The following is a 16,420-nucleotide window of genomic DNA, read 5'->3' on the forward strand; positions in this document are numbered from 1 at the left end:
CGGCTCCTGTGAAGCTTTGTCACTTATTGCTAAACATTATGTAATACACACATACAGTAGTGAAGACACTGCAGAATGTAAAATATAATTCATTAATATTATCTTGTTGTTCTTTTTAATATCAATGTATTCACTGTTCATTGTTCTTTCTCCCTGCAGCTTGCCTGTTCAGGTACAATGTCCTGTCCTTCGTCTACCTCATCTACCTCCTGCTTATTCCACTCTTCCCAGAGCCCACAGACACAACAATGCGGGGTAAGATCTTTTCAGCCGCTCTCTTTAAATCTTTAACATTTCTTTGACTTTCTGTCCGTCGCCTGGAGAATCTTGACTGTTTCCCAAAAGCCTTGACTTTGAATTGTAATATTGTTCTTTGTAATGTAAACCAGCCCTCCTCTGGGGGGCTTGAAACTCCTTGAAATCATGATGGATTTGGCGCATAGTTCAGTCCATGAAAGGTAATATCGGTTTGTATGGGCACGAGTCCATCTGTAATAATAATATAAAATGATTCAATGCCAGCAAAATCTGAGATAGAAAGACGTGATCCACAAGGGCCAGATCTGATGTCCACTTGATAAAAATTAACATTTTCGACTTCGGTTTTGTTAAAAAAAAAAACAGTTGAACACACAAGCTTGACAGTTGAGAAAAGAAACCCAATATAGAGCATGAAACATCCTTCATAGAAAATGGTCTGTTCTTGATAATAGCTCACCACTTCAGTTGCTCTGAAGGCTCTGTCGGTTCTTTAAATGGGTCTGATTTCTTAACACAATGATCTGAGTAGATTTGACAAGTGTTATTAGTTAGTCCACTGGATGTGAAAAGCTGTGGTTTTAGAGCTCTTTAATATTTTGGTTCAGAAAAGAGTTTAGTAAATTCAAATCTGGTGAATTAGCTTCCTCATCATCTCTTAGCGCCGCCTTGAAAGGAACATAAATCACCATGAACCTTTGAGGTTTATGAGAAGCGACTGAGAGAGGTGACTGTTCTTCTTACAGGTGATGAATGTGGGATTGCGGTCGTCAGCTTCAACCGCGCCTTTACGCCCTCCCCCTCACCACAAAAAATACTAAACATAATGTGGGTTTCTGTAGGAGACCACATGCAGTGTTTAATAATACATAGAGCCATATCGGTGGGGAAGGAGCAGCATTCAGCCCGAGAGGCTGTCTCTGCTCGTCTGCAGCTGAAATAACAATCAGGAAGTAAAGGAGGAAGGGAGGGGGAGGAGGGAGCGCAGAGTGGACCACTTACACTCTCATCAATAGTTAAAGAGAGAAATCTTCTAGGAAAGCTCAGCTGATAGCTGCTGACGTCGAACGTGGTTGGACACGTGACAGTGAAGTAAGAATTGAAATGGTATTTGTTAAATCCTCTGAGTCTAAAACATGACATTGGCCTTCAGCTTAAATGTCTTGTCCCCATAATAAAGATGATATAGTAAAGCTTCAATATATGATACTTTAACCCTCACTAAACATGACAAATCAAAATGGTTCAACAGTTTTAAATTCCTGGCAGAATCAGCTGTGGACGGTGACATACTCGTTTTGGGGTTTTCTGTCCACCATTCAAGTCCCATTCTAGTGAACACAACGTCTCAGGAGGATCTGCAAAAGTGTAAAAAAAAAAGAGATTTGCAGATCTGTGTACGCAGACCAACTTGTCCAAGAGCTGAAAACACACAGGAGATCAGTTGCATCTGAGGGGGGTTAACAATTGTTTGTCTGTTTATGTGTGAATTTTTAAAACTTTCTGCTGTGCAAGATCCAGAAATGCATGTGGTTAGGGTTTAAAATGAGTACAAAAACCCTCTCGGATTCTAGGATGATCCAGTTATACTTCAGACCCCACCAATGTATCAGTGTGTAAAAAAGTATTTGCCTTAAACTTTTTCTTTTTATTTAACCTTTATTTAACCAGGTAAATAACCCATTGAGATCAGGATCTCTTTCACAAGGGTGACCTGGCCAGGAGGGCAGCAGCACATGCCATAAAAGGATTACATGATAAAGAGACAGTTTACAAACAGAAGTTAAGAGAGAACAACAATTTACAATGTGCATATTGATTTACAGATAAAGTGCAGAATCTTGATCACAGATTACAGTTCAGAAACACAGGCACTGTCCAATTGTCTCGCATTTTTTATATTTTAAGATCGAGCCAAAGGCTTTAAGCAAAATGAGATCTGCCACTTTCAGGTCATTTTGGAGAAAGTTCCATGCGGACAATTTAAAAATACATACTTTGATTATGACAAAGTTTCAAACAAATGTCTAGTAAAATGAAATTATAAAGGGGTGACTTGTTAATCCTAAAATAATTGAAGATTAAGTTGTACATAAATCTTCATTGTCCCATAAAAAAGGATCCAGGCTTTTATATCGTCATGTCATATTTGGTGTTGCCGTAAATTAAGTGACATACAGAATTAAATCAATAAAGTTGATGTCAAATGTATATTTTTCAGTATTTTGACAAGTATCGCTGTTATTTACATTTTCTTTTCCTTTTTTGTTAATCATCGTATTTTTTTTTCAGTTCTTAAGTGTAACATGTTCTGCATTTTAAACAGAGGCCATAAGAGACTCTTTTTTTGTCTTTGAAGTGAACAGCTGTTCATGGCCCTTCTCTTGAGGTTGTTATAATTCTTACTGGTTCAGAGTAATTCACTGAAATCTGCATGTAGAGATGAGATTGCAGAAATGAATGCAATTATACTCAACATTTTTGCAGCTCGCTCAGCAGAAAGCACGGTGCAGGAGTCTCCTGAGCAGCAGGCTGGGGCTCTCCTTGAAGACGTGTTTATTGGCCTGAAAGGTGGCATTTTTATAATGTATATATAAGATTTTATAATGAAACCAGCAGAGAGAAAGTGATCACTGTATCTAACAAATTACTTAAAGGCTAGTTTATAATTAAAAATGTCAATGCTTTCAGGTGTATTTAATAGACGCCTTGAGCGCTTGTAATAATGTTTAAATGCTGCAATCTTGAGAGAAGACAATATGTCGCAAGAATAACGACTTTGGCTGAAACAAGTATCTAGTTCATCTGATCTCGAACCAAGTATACCGTGATGGATGTACAGTTGAATGTACTCCTGATTTCTGATGAATATCATTTGCAATAAAAGTTAAAAAAAAATTTGCTGACCTGTCATGATAACAGATTGATTTTTGTCATCTCTTCCATAAAATTTGAACGAGACAGCATGCAAATGTTAGTAAATGGTGATCTAAAGGGGATCAAATCAGTAGAACAGTGTCCCAGCCTCCCCTCTAATGCTCCATACCTTAAGTTTATTTACTTCTGTCATTACAAAGAAAAGGTTTCAGTGTATCCTCATACATAAGAACTAAAAATATCACAGTAAACTGGGAAGAGCTATGCTGTGTCTTCCAGGCTGTAATATGAAGCATTGACCAAAAAAAAATGAATAATGAGATCTCAGTGAAGGATCAAAATTGTCTCCTGCAACACAGTGATCAAGCAAAACCCTTAAATAAGTGTAATTACCATGTAAATGACCACAGGCGGAGATAGTATGAGATATCCCTCTAGAGTCACATCTGTATGGCTCAGCTGTCCGTCATCAAAGAGGAGAACGTCAGGCTGATAGAGCTACAGTATGTCTGATTCAGTGAGCAGGGGCTCAGTATCAGGATTACGTTTTCAATCTTTGATTCAATCTTTGATTCAATCTTTGATTCAATCTAGGATTCGACAGGATTAGGATGATAGTGATAATGCTGCTAAAATATCAACTGTAAATGATCAGCAGCCATTAAAGTTCACATATGATCCTTTTCAACAAGTCAAAAAAAAGTCTGAGAGCTCCCCAAAAATGTCTGTGAAATTCCTTGTTATAAATCCACCCCAATCTTGTATTTGATCATGCCTATAGACCCCTCTATTTCAACCCTGCTTAGAACAGGCTGTTTATGTGTCTGTACCTTTAAATGTAAGTAAGCTGTGTCTGGCCACGCCTCTTGCTCCATGCCCTACTGTTTACAGTGAGAAGTCAGACTCAGAGGGCAGAACAAACACTTAGCTGTGGGAGTGTCACCCACCTGGGGGAGGGGTTACTGCCCTTTGTGATGTCATGAAGGGAAAATCTCCAAACGGCCTGTTTGAGCACACATTTTCTGAAAAGTGGAGAAGGCAAAAGACGGAGAGGATGGACTTTTCTCATCATTGGGGGGTGTATAAACAGGCTAGGGACACATATTAGTCTCTAACAAACCTGGTAAAGTGCATTTTGCATAATATGTGACCTTTAAACTTCACACTGTTTACATGTGTTATGAAAAAGCTGTTTAAAGTTATTACTACATTGTATTAATTATGTAGTGTTTAGAAACTTAAGCAGATCATCATAATCTGTAGAGTCACACCTTCAGTGTCTGTCATTTAAAATGATTAGTCTAATGTATGAAAACCAAATGAAGACATTCATTTGTTACACTGACAGCATAAACTAAAAAAAAAGGACAGAAAAGAAACACACAGCACATATATTTGAGTTGTTTTACAAGGAATTTAGAGACAGGATTTAGTTAATTAAGAGATTTGTTTTGATGGTCTGTTTGATTTTGTCTTTTGAATCTTCGAACACGTGGCAGTCAAATTTGTAAAGTTAATTTAAACCAAATGCTGAACATGAATAATTCATTAGTAGTCATTTTCTTTAAAAAGCCACAGCAGCGCAGTGTGCCCGAGGATACGTCCGTAAACAAGACTCCCAAGCCTAACTGGAGACAAGCAATAGCTTATGCAACCTGTTTTTGTTTTCTCTTTACTCTCTAATTTCTTATTTGCAGCTGAAGGCATTCAATTCTCAGCAGAGTTAAACTAAATCCAAACTGCTGTTCTCAAATGCGATGCAGGGATTTTAAGAGCCTTTACAGGGTGGGTGCTACATGCCTCGTTGAATGGGAACTGACATGACAATGTCCCTGAGTGTTTTAGTACTGTTTCATGAATTTAAATAAATGATTTATGTAACGGATGATTGATCAGGTTTATGTTTAAGCTCATAGAACTCTATCAGAGGTTGTCTGGATTTGAACCAGTCAGCTTTAAAACAAGCCGATCTTTCTTGAGACATGAGCTGATTTTGTTTAGACATAAAAAAAATAATAATCAGATGACGGCATCACGGTTCAAAATTCACTTGACTTGTGTAAAGACATTTCAGGGTTTTCATTGTTATTCTGTTTATAAAGTCGTTGTATAAATGTATCTCATTGAACAACTTGTGCAATAAGGAGACCAAACTTGGTGGAAGAACACATTTAACTTTAGACCAAATCCAGATCCACGTGTCCTCAAGCAAATTTGAGAAAATTTGACAGAAAACAAATATTTATACATCCCAGATTGTTTACATGGTTATTTCAGTCCAAGCAATTGACAGTACTACTGAATAGATAGTTGATATTCTGATGCTTTAGCCAGGCTCAACCGTATCTGCAAACACATCTTGGCACTGGTAAAAATACCCAGATGTGTTGGCTGATTTGAGTTTTTGTTTATTAACAACAAACAAACAAACAAGCACAACTGATCAGACAAGTCATCAAGGGTGGAACAGCACAGCTCTTGTGTAATATGAAGTTAACTATTAAGGGTTATTATCCCAGTAGTCCAGAGCATGAGGAGAGGCTGGGGATAAAACCATGATATCGGAGATTTAAAGAGTATGCAGTTATGTTATGTTATAGGAGACCTCAACATAGTACATTTACATTAAAACCAATGTACTCCATGAGTAAATTACAGTAAACAGGAGAATAGAAAAGAAAAAGTGAGGAAGTTTGAAAAGGTATTTGCAGTGTTCATATATTTTACCCTTTTAGATCAATACCTACAAATGGTATCTTAACAGAGTCTTAAAGGTCACATGTTATACAAATGCACTTTAATATGTGTCCCTAGCCCGTCCATAAAACCCTCAATTATGAGAAAAGTCCATCCTCTCCGTATTTTGCCTGCTCTACTTTTTAGAAAATGTGTGCTCAAACAGGCGGATTGGAGATTTTCTCTTCATGACATCACAGAGGGCAGTAATCCCTCCCCCAGGTGGGTGACACTCCTACAGCTAGGTGTTTGTTCTGCCCTCTGAGTCAGCCTTTCCACCGTAAGCAACTGGGCATGGAGTGAGAAAGGAGATGGGCGTCAAACAACGCTCACTTGCATTTAAAGCTACAGACACAGAAACAGCCTGTTCTGAGCAGGGCTGAAATAGAGGGGTTTGTAGGCATGATCAAATACAGGACTGGAGTGGATTGATAACAAGAAACTTCACAGATACTGTATGTTTTGGGGAACTCTGAGACTTATTTAAACTGGTTGAAAAGCAGTATAATATGTGACCTTTAAGGAAAAGATCAATTTCTTCATATCATACACTCCCTTTACAATTGTTGCCTATTCACCTTCGGTTGGTGGTTCCCTTGTCCATCCACTTCTTGTTTATTGCTTTTTTGTATTTTCAGAAGGTACTTGTCCTGGGCTTTAAATGTTCCCTCAATAAATAGTACCAAAACTACCATCAAACTCAAATCTCTGCACTGATTTGACGTTTGTTATTATCTCTGACCAATAAAGTTGAATTACATGATGATTCCAAAATATGTGAGAGTCGTCAGCCGTTGCAGATTTGAGTTGTTGCAAGGACCTTACTATAAACTGTCGCAGATGTCTAAGCTCTCTGGATATCCTGCTAGATGTCCTTGTTTTAGTCTAATTTCTCTTTTTTTGTAAGAACACTGAAGTAAACAAAACAAAACATTGCAATCAAAATGTTTTATGTGAGCACATAATTGGCATAAAGATGTGATGTGATTCTGAAAACTTTTCACTGGCCCCCTCTGACACTGTTATTTGGCAAGAGTTATGTAGTCAAATCAAATCTAAATGTTGTCATGGAAACAATTATCTGATTGATTAGGGAAAAAAGGAGCAACAGTGAAAACTAAACAATACCCTCTGTTTGAGAAGCGTTTTGAAAAGTTTCCCATGGGACAGCACTTTTTAAGATGAGTGTGGGACTACAGTCACAGATGGCCATCACACAACAAAAATGCTTTATTATAAATAGGAAAGAGCAGGAAAAAAGCCACATCAGTTGTGTTGTGCAGAGCAGATTAGGACAAATTTGGACTCAGAAGCTCGCTAACAGTTTTCATACCTCATAATTACAAGCATTCTTATCCTTTTTTTGTAAAAGCCGAGGGACTTGCAATGGGAAATCAGCACAAATTGTTTTCACTTCAGTATTTAATTTGCCTGCTGTGGTCAATTCTTGCACAAATTTGATGAAGCCCTGGGACAGCAGCAGTGCTTTACCTCGGCCAGGATATTGTGTCATATACAATCATAAAACTGTTAAATGTTCCCCTGCAAGGATGCAGTAAATTTAATGAGGTGGAGTTGCTGCCCTGAGAGGAACCAGTGGACCAAAGTGTGTAGGTATGTGGGACAATTCACTCCTTCAGGGCATTTCTGTCATCACCTCCTCAAAGAACAGGAGTCTCATCAAGCGCGTTCTTCCCTGAGGACAAACACGTTCAATTTCCCAATAAGTGGGGGTCCGAGAATTCCTACTGTAGAGAACTATCCCCATAACAACTACTGAAATTATCCCAAATACCTGTAGGTGCACTATAAAACAACCATGTGTGGAACAGCTGTGGCAGCTCCTCGGAGTGCTCTCATCCATCCCTCCCAGGATCTGTAATGTCCACTGACAGCTGTAATCTTATCTAAATTAAAGAAAGACTCTGGACCAGGCAGGAACTTCAGTAAATGTTGCTCTTACAGTCTTGGACAGTGACGGTTTTTCTTGCAAACATGATCAGCCACCAAAGCCAGACACCAGAGAATCAAATCAGGTATAAGAGCTCATGTTGTTTCTCCTCCTATGACGAATTAGAGACTTAGAGGTCCTGCGGTCCACCAGAATGTTTATTTGACTTTTCAAAAGAAATAAACTTTGCTTCATGGAAGTGTTGCCAATTCTTAACCAGGATATGTATTGTGATCCTCAGAAAATCCCCTTTGGGTGCTCTCCCAGTCACCTTTGCCTTTCTTACAAATTTATTCAAAACAGCTCCAGACTTCAGTGTTGAATATGATTCGTTGTTCTCCTTGCTCTGCCCTGAGAGTACTAAAAAAAATCACCATTAGGAGGCACTTCTTTGTGCTGAACAACTCTGAAAAGGTTAGAATTTCACAGAGTTTCACAGAGTTCTCAGAGTCTAGAAAAATAACCTTTTCCTTGTGTTTTAGTGCATGAACGATAAAAGTAACATGTGGAAATCCTTAAAGGGAATAGTGAAGGTGGTGGTGGTGTTAGTGGACTCACTGAAGCTGCTCTCTTCTTCCTCCAGGCCACACTGGGCGTTTGCTGCAGTCCCTCTGCTTCACCAGTATGTCCTTTCTGCTACTCCACATCATCTATCAGATTACAATCACCAGCCTCCTGGCAAGGGACTCCATCAACTCCGACTTCAACTGTGAGTACACCGCAACCTATATGGCCCAGTTCTTTAAAGGAAGTGATGTTTTTTGAATTATATTTGTTAAAGCCAAAGAGACTCCTAAGTCAGTAATACATGAAGAAGGTGCACACTCGACTGATGTAAAGAAGGTGCCCGTTGACTGATGTAGTCTTACACATCCATCATGATGTAGTTATCTGTTTTTTTGTGTGAAATCATTTGTTTTCACATGCAGTCTTTATTTGGTGAGTCAGACTCATTTCAGATGAATGAAGCCACAGTAAAGTCCTCTAAATTCTATTTTCTTATTGGTTAAGTTGTGACACTTGCCACCCATATCTCCTGAAAAGTAGATTAGATACCTCAAAATGTTTTTTGCCAAAGATGAAATAGAGAACAGCATTATGTTGCCTGGATTACAAACTCTAGAAAACAGGGTTAAAGCTCATTCAAAACTGATTTTGAAAGTATGCAGCTCAGAAGTGGCAGCTTTTCCATTCAGGCCTTTCTGAAAGGGCTCTCAAGCAAAACTGAAAAGCATGCACTGCCTAACTACTGGACTGGTACAAGAGAGATGGCTGGAAGTTGGAGCACAGAGTACTGTATGATACATTTCTTAGCCATGCTTGTGGAATTAGATAGTGACTCCTTCAATGAGTTTCAACCTCTGTGCTTCTTAAAATAAATTGCCTACCCGGGCTCTTGGTCTACTTAATCTGTTATAATTCAAACACTTAAAAAGTCTTATATTATGTTTCAGGTGAATTCTCAAAGATTTAAAGCAGACCTCCTTCTTTTATCTATAATCTTAAGTGTTTTCAAACATCATACATCTTGTTCTTATATATGTCTATGTTATATATAGGAGAAAATCATTTCACTCCCATAGATGCTGACGGTGTATTATAGAAGTGACAATAAACCGAATCTTGAATAAACTGGAGTCCGAATTATTCAAAAATATAAGAGGGTGAAGGAAGTCCCACTTTACTTACCGAGGGCAAATGTTTTAACATGTTAATAGTCTGATTTCTATCATTTATAGGAAAACTAAAAGGTTGAGTTATACATTATTAGGAATGTTCTGTGCTTTTATTATATTCCCCTTAGTCACTATCAGTCTTGATTCAGTTGTTCCTTTTCTACATACAAGATGAGATTCAGTGGAGGTTCTACATTTCCATTGATCAGTCAGGACAGAAAGGAGCACTTTTAGTGAGCAGAGTGGTTGTTGTATAGAAAGAGCTTTATGATTTCTAAACAAGGACCGAACCACAACAGTTTGATTTTAACGATGAGGTATAATCTTTATTTTTGGATGAATTATTGGATGTTGAGCACGGATGAATGGATGTGAGAAAGGGGTTCAACTTATGGAGGAAGCTATCTATTTTGGCTAGTCAGAGACAGATTTAATGTAGGCCTAGGTGAAGGTAACATCTCAGTAATTGAGTCTCCAGCGTCCATTAGACAGCATCTGAATAAGGAGAGATGGGAGAGATATACCCAGTAATAAAAGAAGAAAGGTAAATGACGTCAGGAGAGAATGAATGAATAATAACAGGGCTAGGCAGAAGTAAGATGAAGTGCTGCCTTCACTGTGTGAACAATCTCTACTAGCATCACATATTGGGGGGGGGGGGGGGGGGGGGTGGTGGTGCAAGGTCATTCTCAAAGTAATATGATGTGTGATACCTGAATGAACAATGGAAAAGACTTATAAATGCTTAGGCTTCATCCCTTAACTTCTTCTGACATTATCCTGGTGTCTTCTATTTATTTGGCTAATTAACTTCCGTTGGCATCACCCTCATTCATGTCGAGTTTCTGTTTCTGGAATAATTTCATCCGCTTTGAGCTCGCACAGGTTCAACCAAAACGGTGAGGTCTCTACTTTTCGGTGGTTACGTATTTCTGTGTGCACACGTGTGTCCCATCCATCACACAGGCTGTTTAATGTTTGAACTTTGACCCGGGCTATTGATGCACAGTTGTATATCAGCAGAGTGTGTGTGGTGTTTTCACAGTGTCAGGAAAGTTTCCACACAGAAATACTTAGTGTAGACATTCCCCATTTGCAGGACTGGGTGAAATATGCTCTCTAATAATTTCTAGAAATACCCTTACTCTTATTGCATTTTGTCACATCGTGACGATTTATGAATCTAACACATTCCTCAATGTAATTAGCTTCCTCGTGCCATATGGCGCTGTAGAAAAAAAAGAGATTCTTGCAGCCAGTAAAGCAAACACTGTAAGCTCCTGACTCAGAGTTGGAAGGTGTTAATAGTTGGCCTTGGGCTCCTCATGAAACTGTATCAAACTGTAACATTTGAATGTGTCTAGACAGGGCTGACCCTGACCTTGTGTTCTAATGGCTCGTTCTTTCTGATGCAAGTAAGTCGATGTACAGCCAACTCCGCTCAGGAGGCAGAACGGACCTTATCGCCTGAGGCAGAGCACACAGAGTCGCTCAGAGAGGGCAGACTCTATTTTCACTCTAAGAAATCTTTAGTACTGAAGTCTCTATAGTTGCAGATGTTGGCAGATTAAACCCTTATCTCTCAACCCATAACTGTAAATCTATTCATTCTGCTGTATTTATCTGTTTAGGATCAATCCGCCTGTTGATGCATTTGTTTACACTGTATTTTTACAAGGTAGTTAATCGCACTACTTGCATGGAGTTAAATTATTAATGCAAAATAACTTCAACTAAATACGAGCAGAAAACCAATCAAGTTATTACTGGTTCATTGACTTGTGTGTATGCATCAGGGGGCGGCTGTGGCTCAGTTGGTGGAGTCGATCGTCTCCCAACTGGAAGGTTGGTGGTTCGATCCCCAGCTCCCGTGGCAGCATGTCCGTTGTGTCCTCAGGCAAGACACTTATCCCGGATTTGTGAATGTGTATGAATGGGATTAGTTTCTTCTGATGGTCACTAAAACCTCTGCCATCAGTGTGTGAATTGGTGGGAACAGGTTGGTATAAAAAGCGCTTTGAGTAGTCAGAAGAATAGAAAAGGGTTAGTACAGTTTTTGGCCGTTCCACCTGGTGTTGTAAACATGCTGAAGAGGGAGGGGGGGAATTATAAATATGGTAATTTATCGTTGTCCAGATTTGTGTGATACAATTATCATGTCACTGGTGCCAAATATTGATATTTTATTTAATAAAAAATGGTGCACTTAACAGATTTGTTTGGCAATTTGATTCACCAGGTCACCACTCCCGGACATAAATGAGGGAAACAAGAACAGAAGTTAATTCTATCTTCAAAAGAAGTTGACAGTGAAAAGAAGTTAAGAGTTGAAGCATGATAACAGGTGATGCTGACTACAAACTGCAGTGAATAAATATATGTATCCTGCACTTTACCTTTTAAGGGGTATTTTAAGACATTCAGTCAATCAGATATCATTTGTCATAACATTGATCTCAGAATCACTGTGGTATCGTAATATTATCTTCCCCCAATGCTGGATATGAACTTTTTGTTTGTCAAAGCATTCAGGACGCAGTCTCAGACAGTGATCATAAAGCTCCACCATAAAGTGCCATCCTGAGTCATTATCTGCAACATTTAACAGCAAAGTCTCTGTCTGTGCTACGAGCTGCTCAGGAATCCTCTTCTAATGAACAGCTGCTGGATCCTGACTGTCATTTCACAATTAATGAGGCACAGGGTGTAGAGATTAAACATTGCATGCTTTGATTAAAAAAAAAACGTCATATGGAGCCAGAGAGACACTGAAGACCATGATTGAAAATTTAAAAATGAGTCAGTAAGAAAAGAACCTCTAAGATGACTTGTAGTGCATGTTGCTGAGCACATTTATTGCACAACATAATACAAAGAAAACCTTAAGTTTAACCCTGGTGTGATGATTTATACACACATTGTTAGATTTTTTACTTCCTGAAGTCCTCCCCCTAAGTTTATTTTTGGGCTACATATGAAAAAGGAAGTCAAACATCCCTCTTTGTCCCCATGACCGGACTCCAACAATCTGACTTAAAGCCTTATCTCAAATTTCTATATCTGGTATTCAGCCTCTTGACACCCTTTTCCTTTAAGCCGCCAAGAATAAACAAGGAGTCCTCCAGTGCGGGTAGGCGGTTATCCTCCCTCCAGATAACTTCATGTAATTTCCTCTGTTCACTCTCGCCAAATAAACCATTAAAGCAGCAAAAAGTACGAATGAGAGAATCCTTCCAAGGAAAGGTTATCTCTCCCCCCCTCCCAGCTGTTAAAGCGGGTTCGGTTGCTGGTCACCAGATGAGCAGGGGTCGGCTTCCTTTGGAGTCATCTGTCATTCTACTGAGCTGACTCAACAAGCTGGGGATTGTGTTTATTAACAGTTTCGGGCATTTTTTATTTACCATCAAAGAGGAACAGATGGGTGGAGCTCACTCTGTTTCAGATACTGATAATGAAATTGTCAGATAGTGACAAAAAACTGACGCTGATTTTTGAAATACTTTCCTGTCATTGTCTAAACGCCTTCACTGTCATTGCCTGTACTGGCAACCCCCCACCCATTTGGCAACCGAGGAGGACAAAACAAACCATAAAAAGTTATTACAATGTTTGACGGACATGGTGGATATTTCATCAGCTCATAAGGAGTAAACGGCCTGTTAAATGGCTTTTTTTGTGACCAGTTCCCCAGAGACAGTCTTCATTAAACCAAATATTCACCCGTTTATCCACACATATCCTGCCCTGCACTCTCTAAATATAAAACATATACTAAATGCTCCTTCCTCTTATTGATAGCCTGATTATAATGATGACGTGCTGAGTTGTTAACGCTGCATTTCTCACATCTCTGCAGAAAAGGGCAACTTGTATTAGGCCCCAAAGATAGAGGAAGGAGTGCAAAGAAACGCTGCACTGAGAGGTTAACGGCCCAGCAAGTACAAAGAGAGTTTTATGATGCTCACATAAAGTCTGAGGACAGGTATTTTTGGTGCTCAGCTGGGGCGGAAAGCGGCCTCGCCTCACCTCAACGGGCAGAAACTCTCACACTCTTTTCCAGAAACCTCTATGCTGAGTTCAGACTCTTCAGAATTACAAAATATACCCCTCCTCATCGAAAGGATCAGACTGGCCGAACTTTACCCCTAACATTCCTCATTTATGATTTCACACACAGGATGGGTTTCCTCTTACATCTGTAGCCTCAGTTTGGGCCGGGTGAAGTTAAGTGTAGCGCTGTTTGAACGCTGAATATTACTAATACAGACTTTATGCTGCCTGTTGTCATTAGGGCTGACCTTTTAGTCTGTGGAGTTTATACTTGAGAAGGATAAAAGAGGCCTTTTGTAATCAATGAACTTTATCCGCCTTGTTAAGAGACAGTATCATTTCAAGAGAGTCCGTCATGGTTAGATATTCTAGATACATTCTGACAATGGGAACAAAAGAGCAGATCTGAAACTAAAGCCTACTTAGTTGGAATCTATCTGATAATGACTGGTAATGAACTTAAAACAGGGATGATTCTACTTTGCCTTTTATAAATCATCTTTAACAAGTAAATAAGAACACTATGTTTGTTTTAAACATGTGTCAATATGATAATAATATACAGTATTGATGTGTGATGTTAGAGAAGATTCAGGTTCAGGTCACTTTATTTGTAGCTGTAGGTAAGTTTGGTTGCAGGGAGAGTCACATATAGTTGATAAAGCACAGACAATACACAAAACATACAACGTGCAACTGCATGGTACATGGGTAAAGGTGCATAAAGTGCGCAGATTCTAATGGTAAAGTTTGATAAACAAGTTGATCTGTAAACGATACAGAGCTTAGAACAAGGTGTCGCTCAGGCTTACGGTTTTGTCATGTTGGTGAGTCTGTTTGGTTATTGATTGGAAGTCAAACTTTGTTTTTCAGGTCTGGTTTTTGCTTTTCCAGTTGTTTTGTGTTGTGACATAATCAGGTCAGTCCTTTCACAGTTTATCTGTGGGCATTTTAACACGGCCGTAGACGTGCGGAGGTGCTGAGATTCCTTCAGTGTTTAAACAGATGAGTCGGAGGAGGACTGTGGGTGAAGGTCAGAGGTTAAGTCAGAGGTTAGTCATGGGGAGCTCCTCCCATCACAGATGACTGGACCTCCATGTCCCCCAACCACAAAACACACCTAACATCTGCACAGCTATCTGTGCAGCTACTGTTGTCACTGATGAGTGATAAAGAAACACCAGGGTTTGTGCTGACAGTACATTGTTGTTTTTATTGAACTTTAATGGCATTCAGACTCTGTTTCCTGTTTCTGACAAAGTGCCCAGCCGAGTGGCTCATTCCTTTACTGGATACTTAGTGTTTGTAATTAAGGAGAAAAACGTTAACTTAACTTTTATCTTAGTTTGAACAGTCGTTTCATTCATCAGATTGTTTCTATTTCTCCCTGTTGCATAAAAGCTGTGCAGTTACTCACACTTTCATTGTTAACAGGATTTCAGCATTTGTATTAAACACTTCATAAAAATCTGAGTTTATCACAATAAAGTAAAGCAATGCCTATTCCCTCTGAACGAATACACATTGACCCATTGGATGAAGTCCTGTGTATAATGGCCATGCTTTTACACTTCATGCAGTTTGATGAAGCTCAAGTTAACTATCTGCTACTTCAATTGGTGCTTATTTGGTGATGAGAAATCAAGCTTTTTGGATTTATTGTGGATTTAGGAGAAACATGATTTGGAAACGTAGTGACTTACAGATACTACACTTCACATTTTGCTCTCATATCTTGTAGGCCTGGTTTGCATTGAAAGCTTCTCCAAACTAAAGTAAGCTTTTAAAAAGAAAAAAAACTGGCATTGCAAGAGATGTGTGGTACTTTTTTTTTAACTTGGTACTGTAGCTAGGTGGTTGTAAAACACATTTGTGACTGGCTGTGATCACTATATTTTATTTGCAAGATTGAATCATCATACTGTCAAACCTTTTGGATTTTTCTTTCTGTTACGTATCCTAATGCTCTGTATACTTTTTAACAAGAATTTCAGCGACATCATTTATCAACCTCAGCAGCCTCCTGATAGTAAAAGTGGTTTTCACACAGTGTCGAATAAATCTAATGTGGCTTTTTCTCTTTTCAGTGCTGTCACTGAAGTGTGTTTTAACGTCTTCTCTCTTCCCCACTGCGCTCCATAAAAGAGAAACTTCGTCACCTCAGCAGCAGCTCAGCACCTAATTAGCCGCCTAGTACACCGTCAAAACAGCCGGATATATCGATATGTCATTCAGTTGAGATCCTCAAGTCACACAGCCGATGTTTTGTTTTCTCTGGCAGAAAAAACAAAGGCCACTTCTTCTGAGTGTGCTGTTTGAATACCTGGAAATCGCTTTCTGAGCACTGGGGTGACGTTCAGGAACACTTCAAGGAGTCTGTGCTTAAACAATTCAGAGGTTTTAACTGCACTGTTTTAACACCTATAGGACATCTAAACAGTTGACACAGAATGGTTTATTGTTTTAAGAATAACTGCTGAAATAAATAAAAAAATGTTGTGGATCTTAAAATGATTGAACCCTGTTTTATTCATGTGTTTCTCTGTTACAGTTAGACATTGAAAAATAAGCCATAGTTATTAGCTTTTTATTCTAGATACAGTGATGGAAATAATCTCTTCAAACATGTCTGAATGTTTTTTGCACCCCTGAATGATCATCTTTAAATCAACCAGCGTTTTATGTTTTTATGATTCCGATGTCAAAGCGTTGTTTAAAGATGATGATAATCTTTCTTTAATAAATACAATTATTCATGAACTGATTTTATGTGTTTGTCCAGGTTCCTCGTGGGAGAAGTCCATCCGACAAATTGGCTTTGAGAGGTAAGATAATGATGACTTTAACATTTTCTAACTAAAGCAACTCTAAT

At 38.9% G+C, this 16,420-nt stretch overlaps 1 protein-coding gene across 1 annotated transcript in view; it reads left to right on the top strand.

Annotated features, from left to right (window-relative positions):
• The window catches only part of LOC109981593 (piezo-type mechanosensitive ion channel component 2), a 97,963-nt gene that overhangs the window by 7,863 nt on the left and 73,680 nt on the right, over positions 1 to 16,420 (top strand). The window contains exons 2-4 of the mRNA XM_065954272.1: positions 160 to 255; positions 8,406 to 8,531; positions 16,331 to 16,373. Of these exons, the coding sequence (XP_065810344.1) occupies positions 160 to 255; positions 8,406 to 8,531; positions 16,331 to 16,373 (265 nt within the window). The remainder of the gene's footprint in view (positions 1 to 159; positions 256 to 8,405; positions 8,532 to 16,330; positions 16,374 to 16,420) is intronic.

This window comes from Labrus bergylta, chromosome 4 (assembly GCF_963930695.1).
Source record: "Labrus bergylta chromosome 4, fLabBer1.1, whole genome shotgun sequence".
Lineage (NCBI taxonomy): Eukaryota > Metazoa > Chordata > Actinopteri > Labriformes > Labridae > Labrus > Labrus bergylta.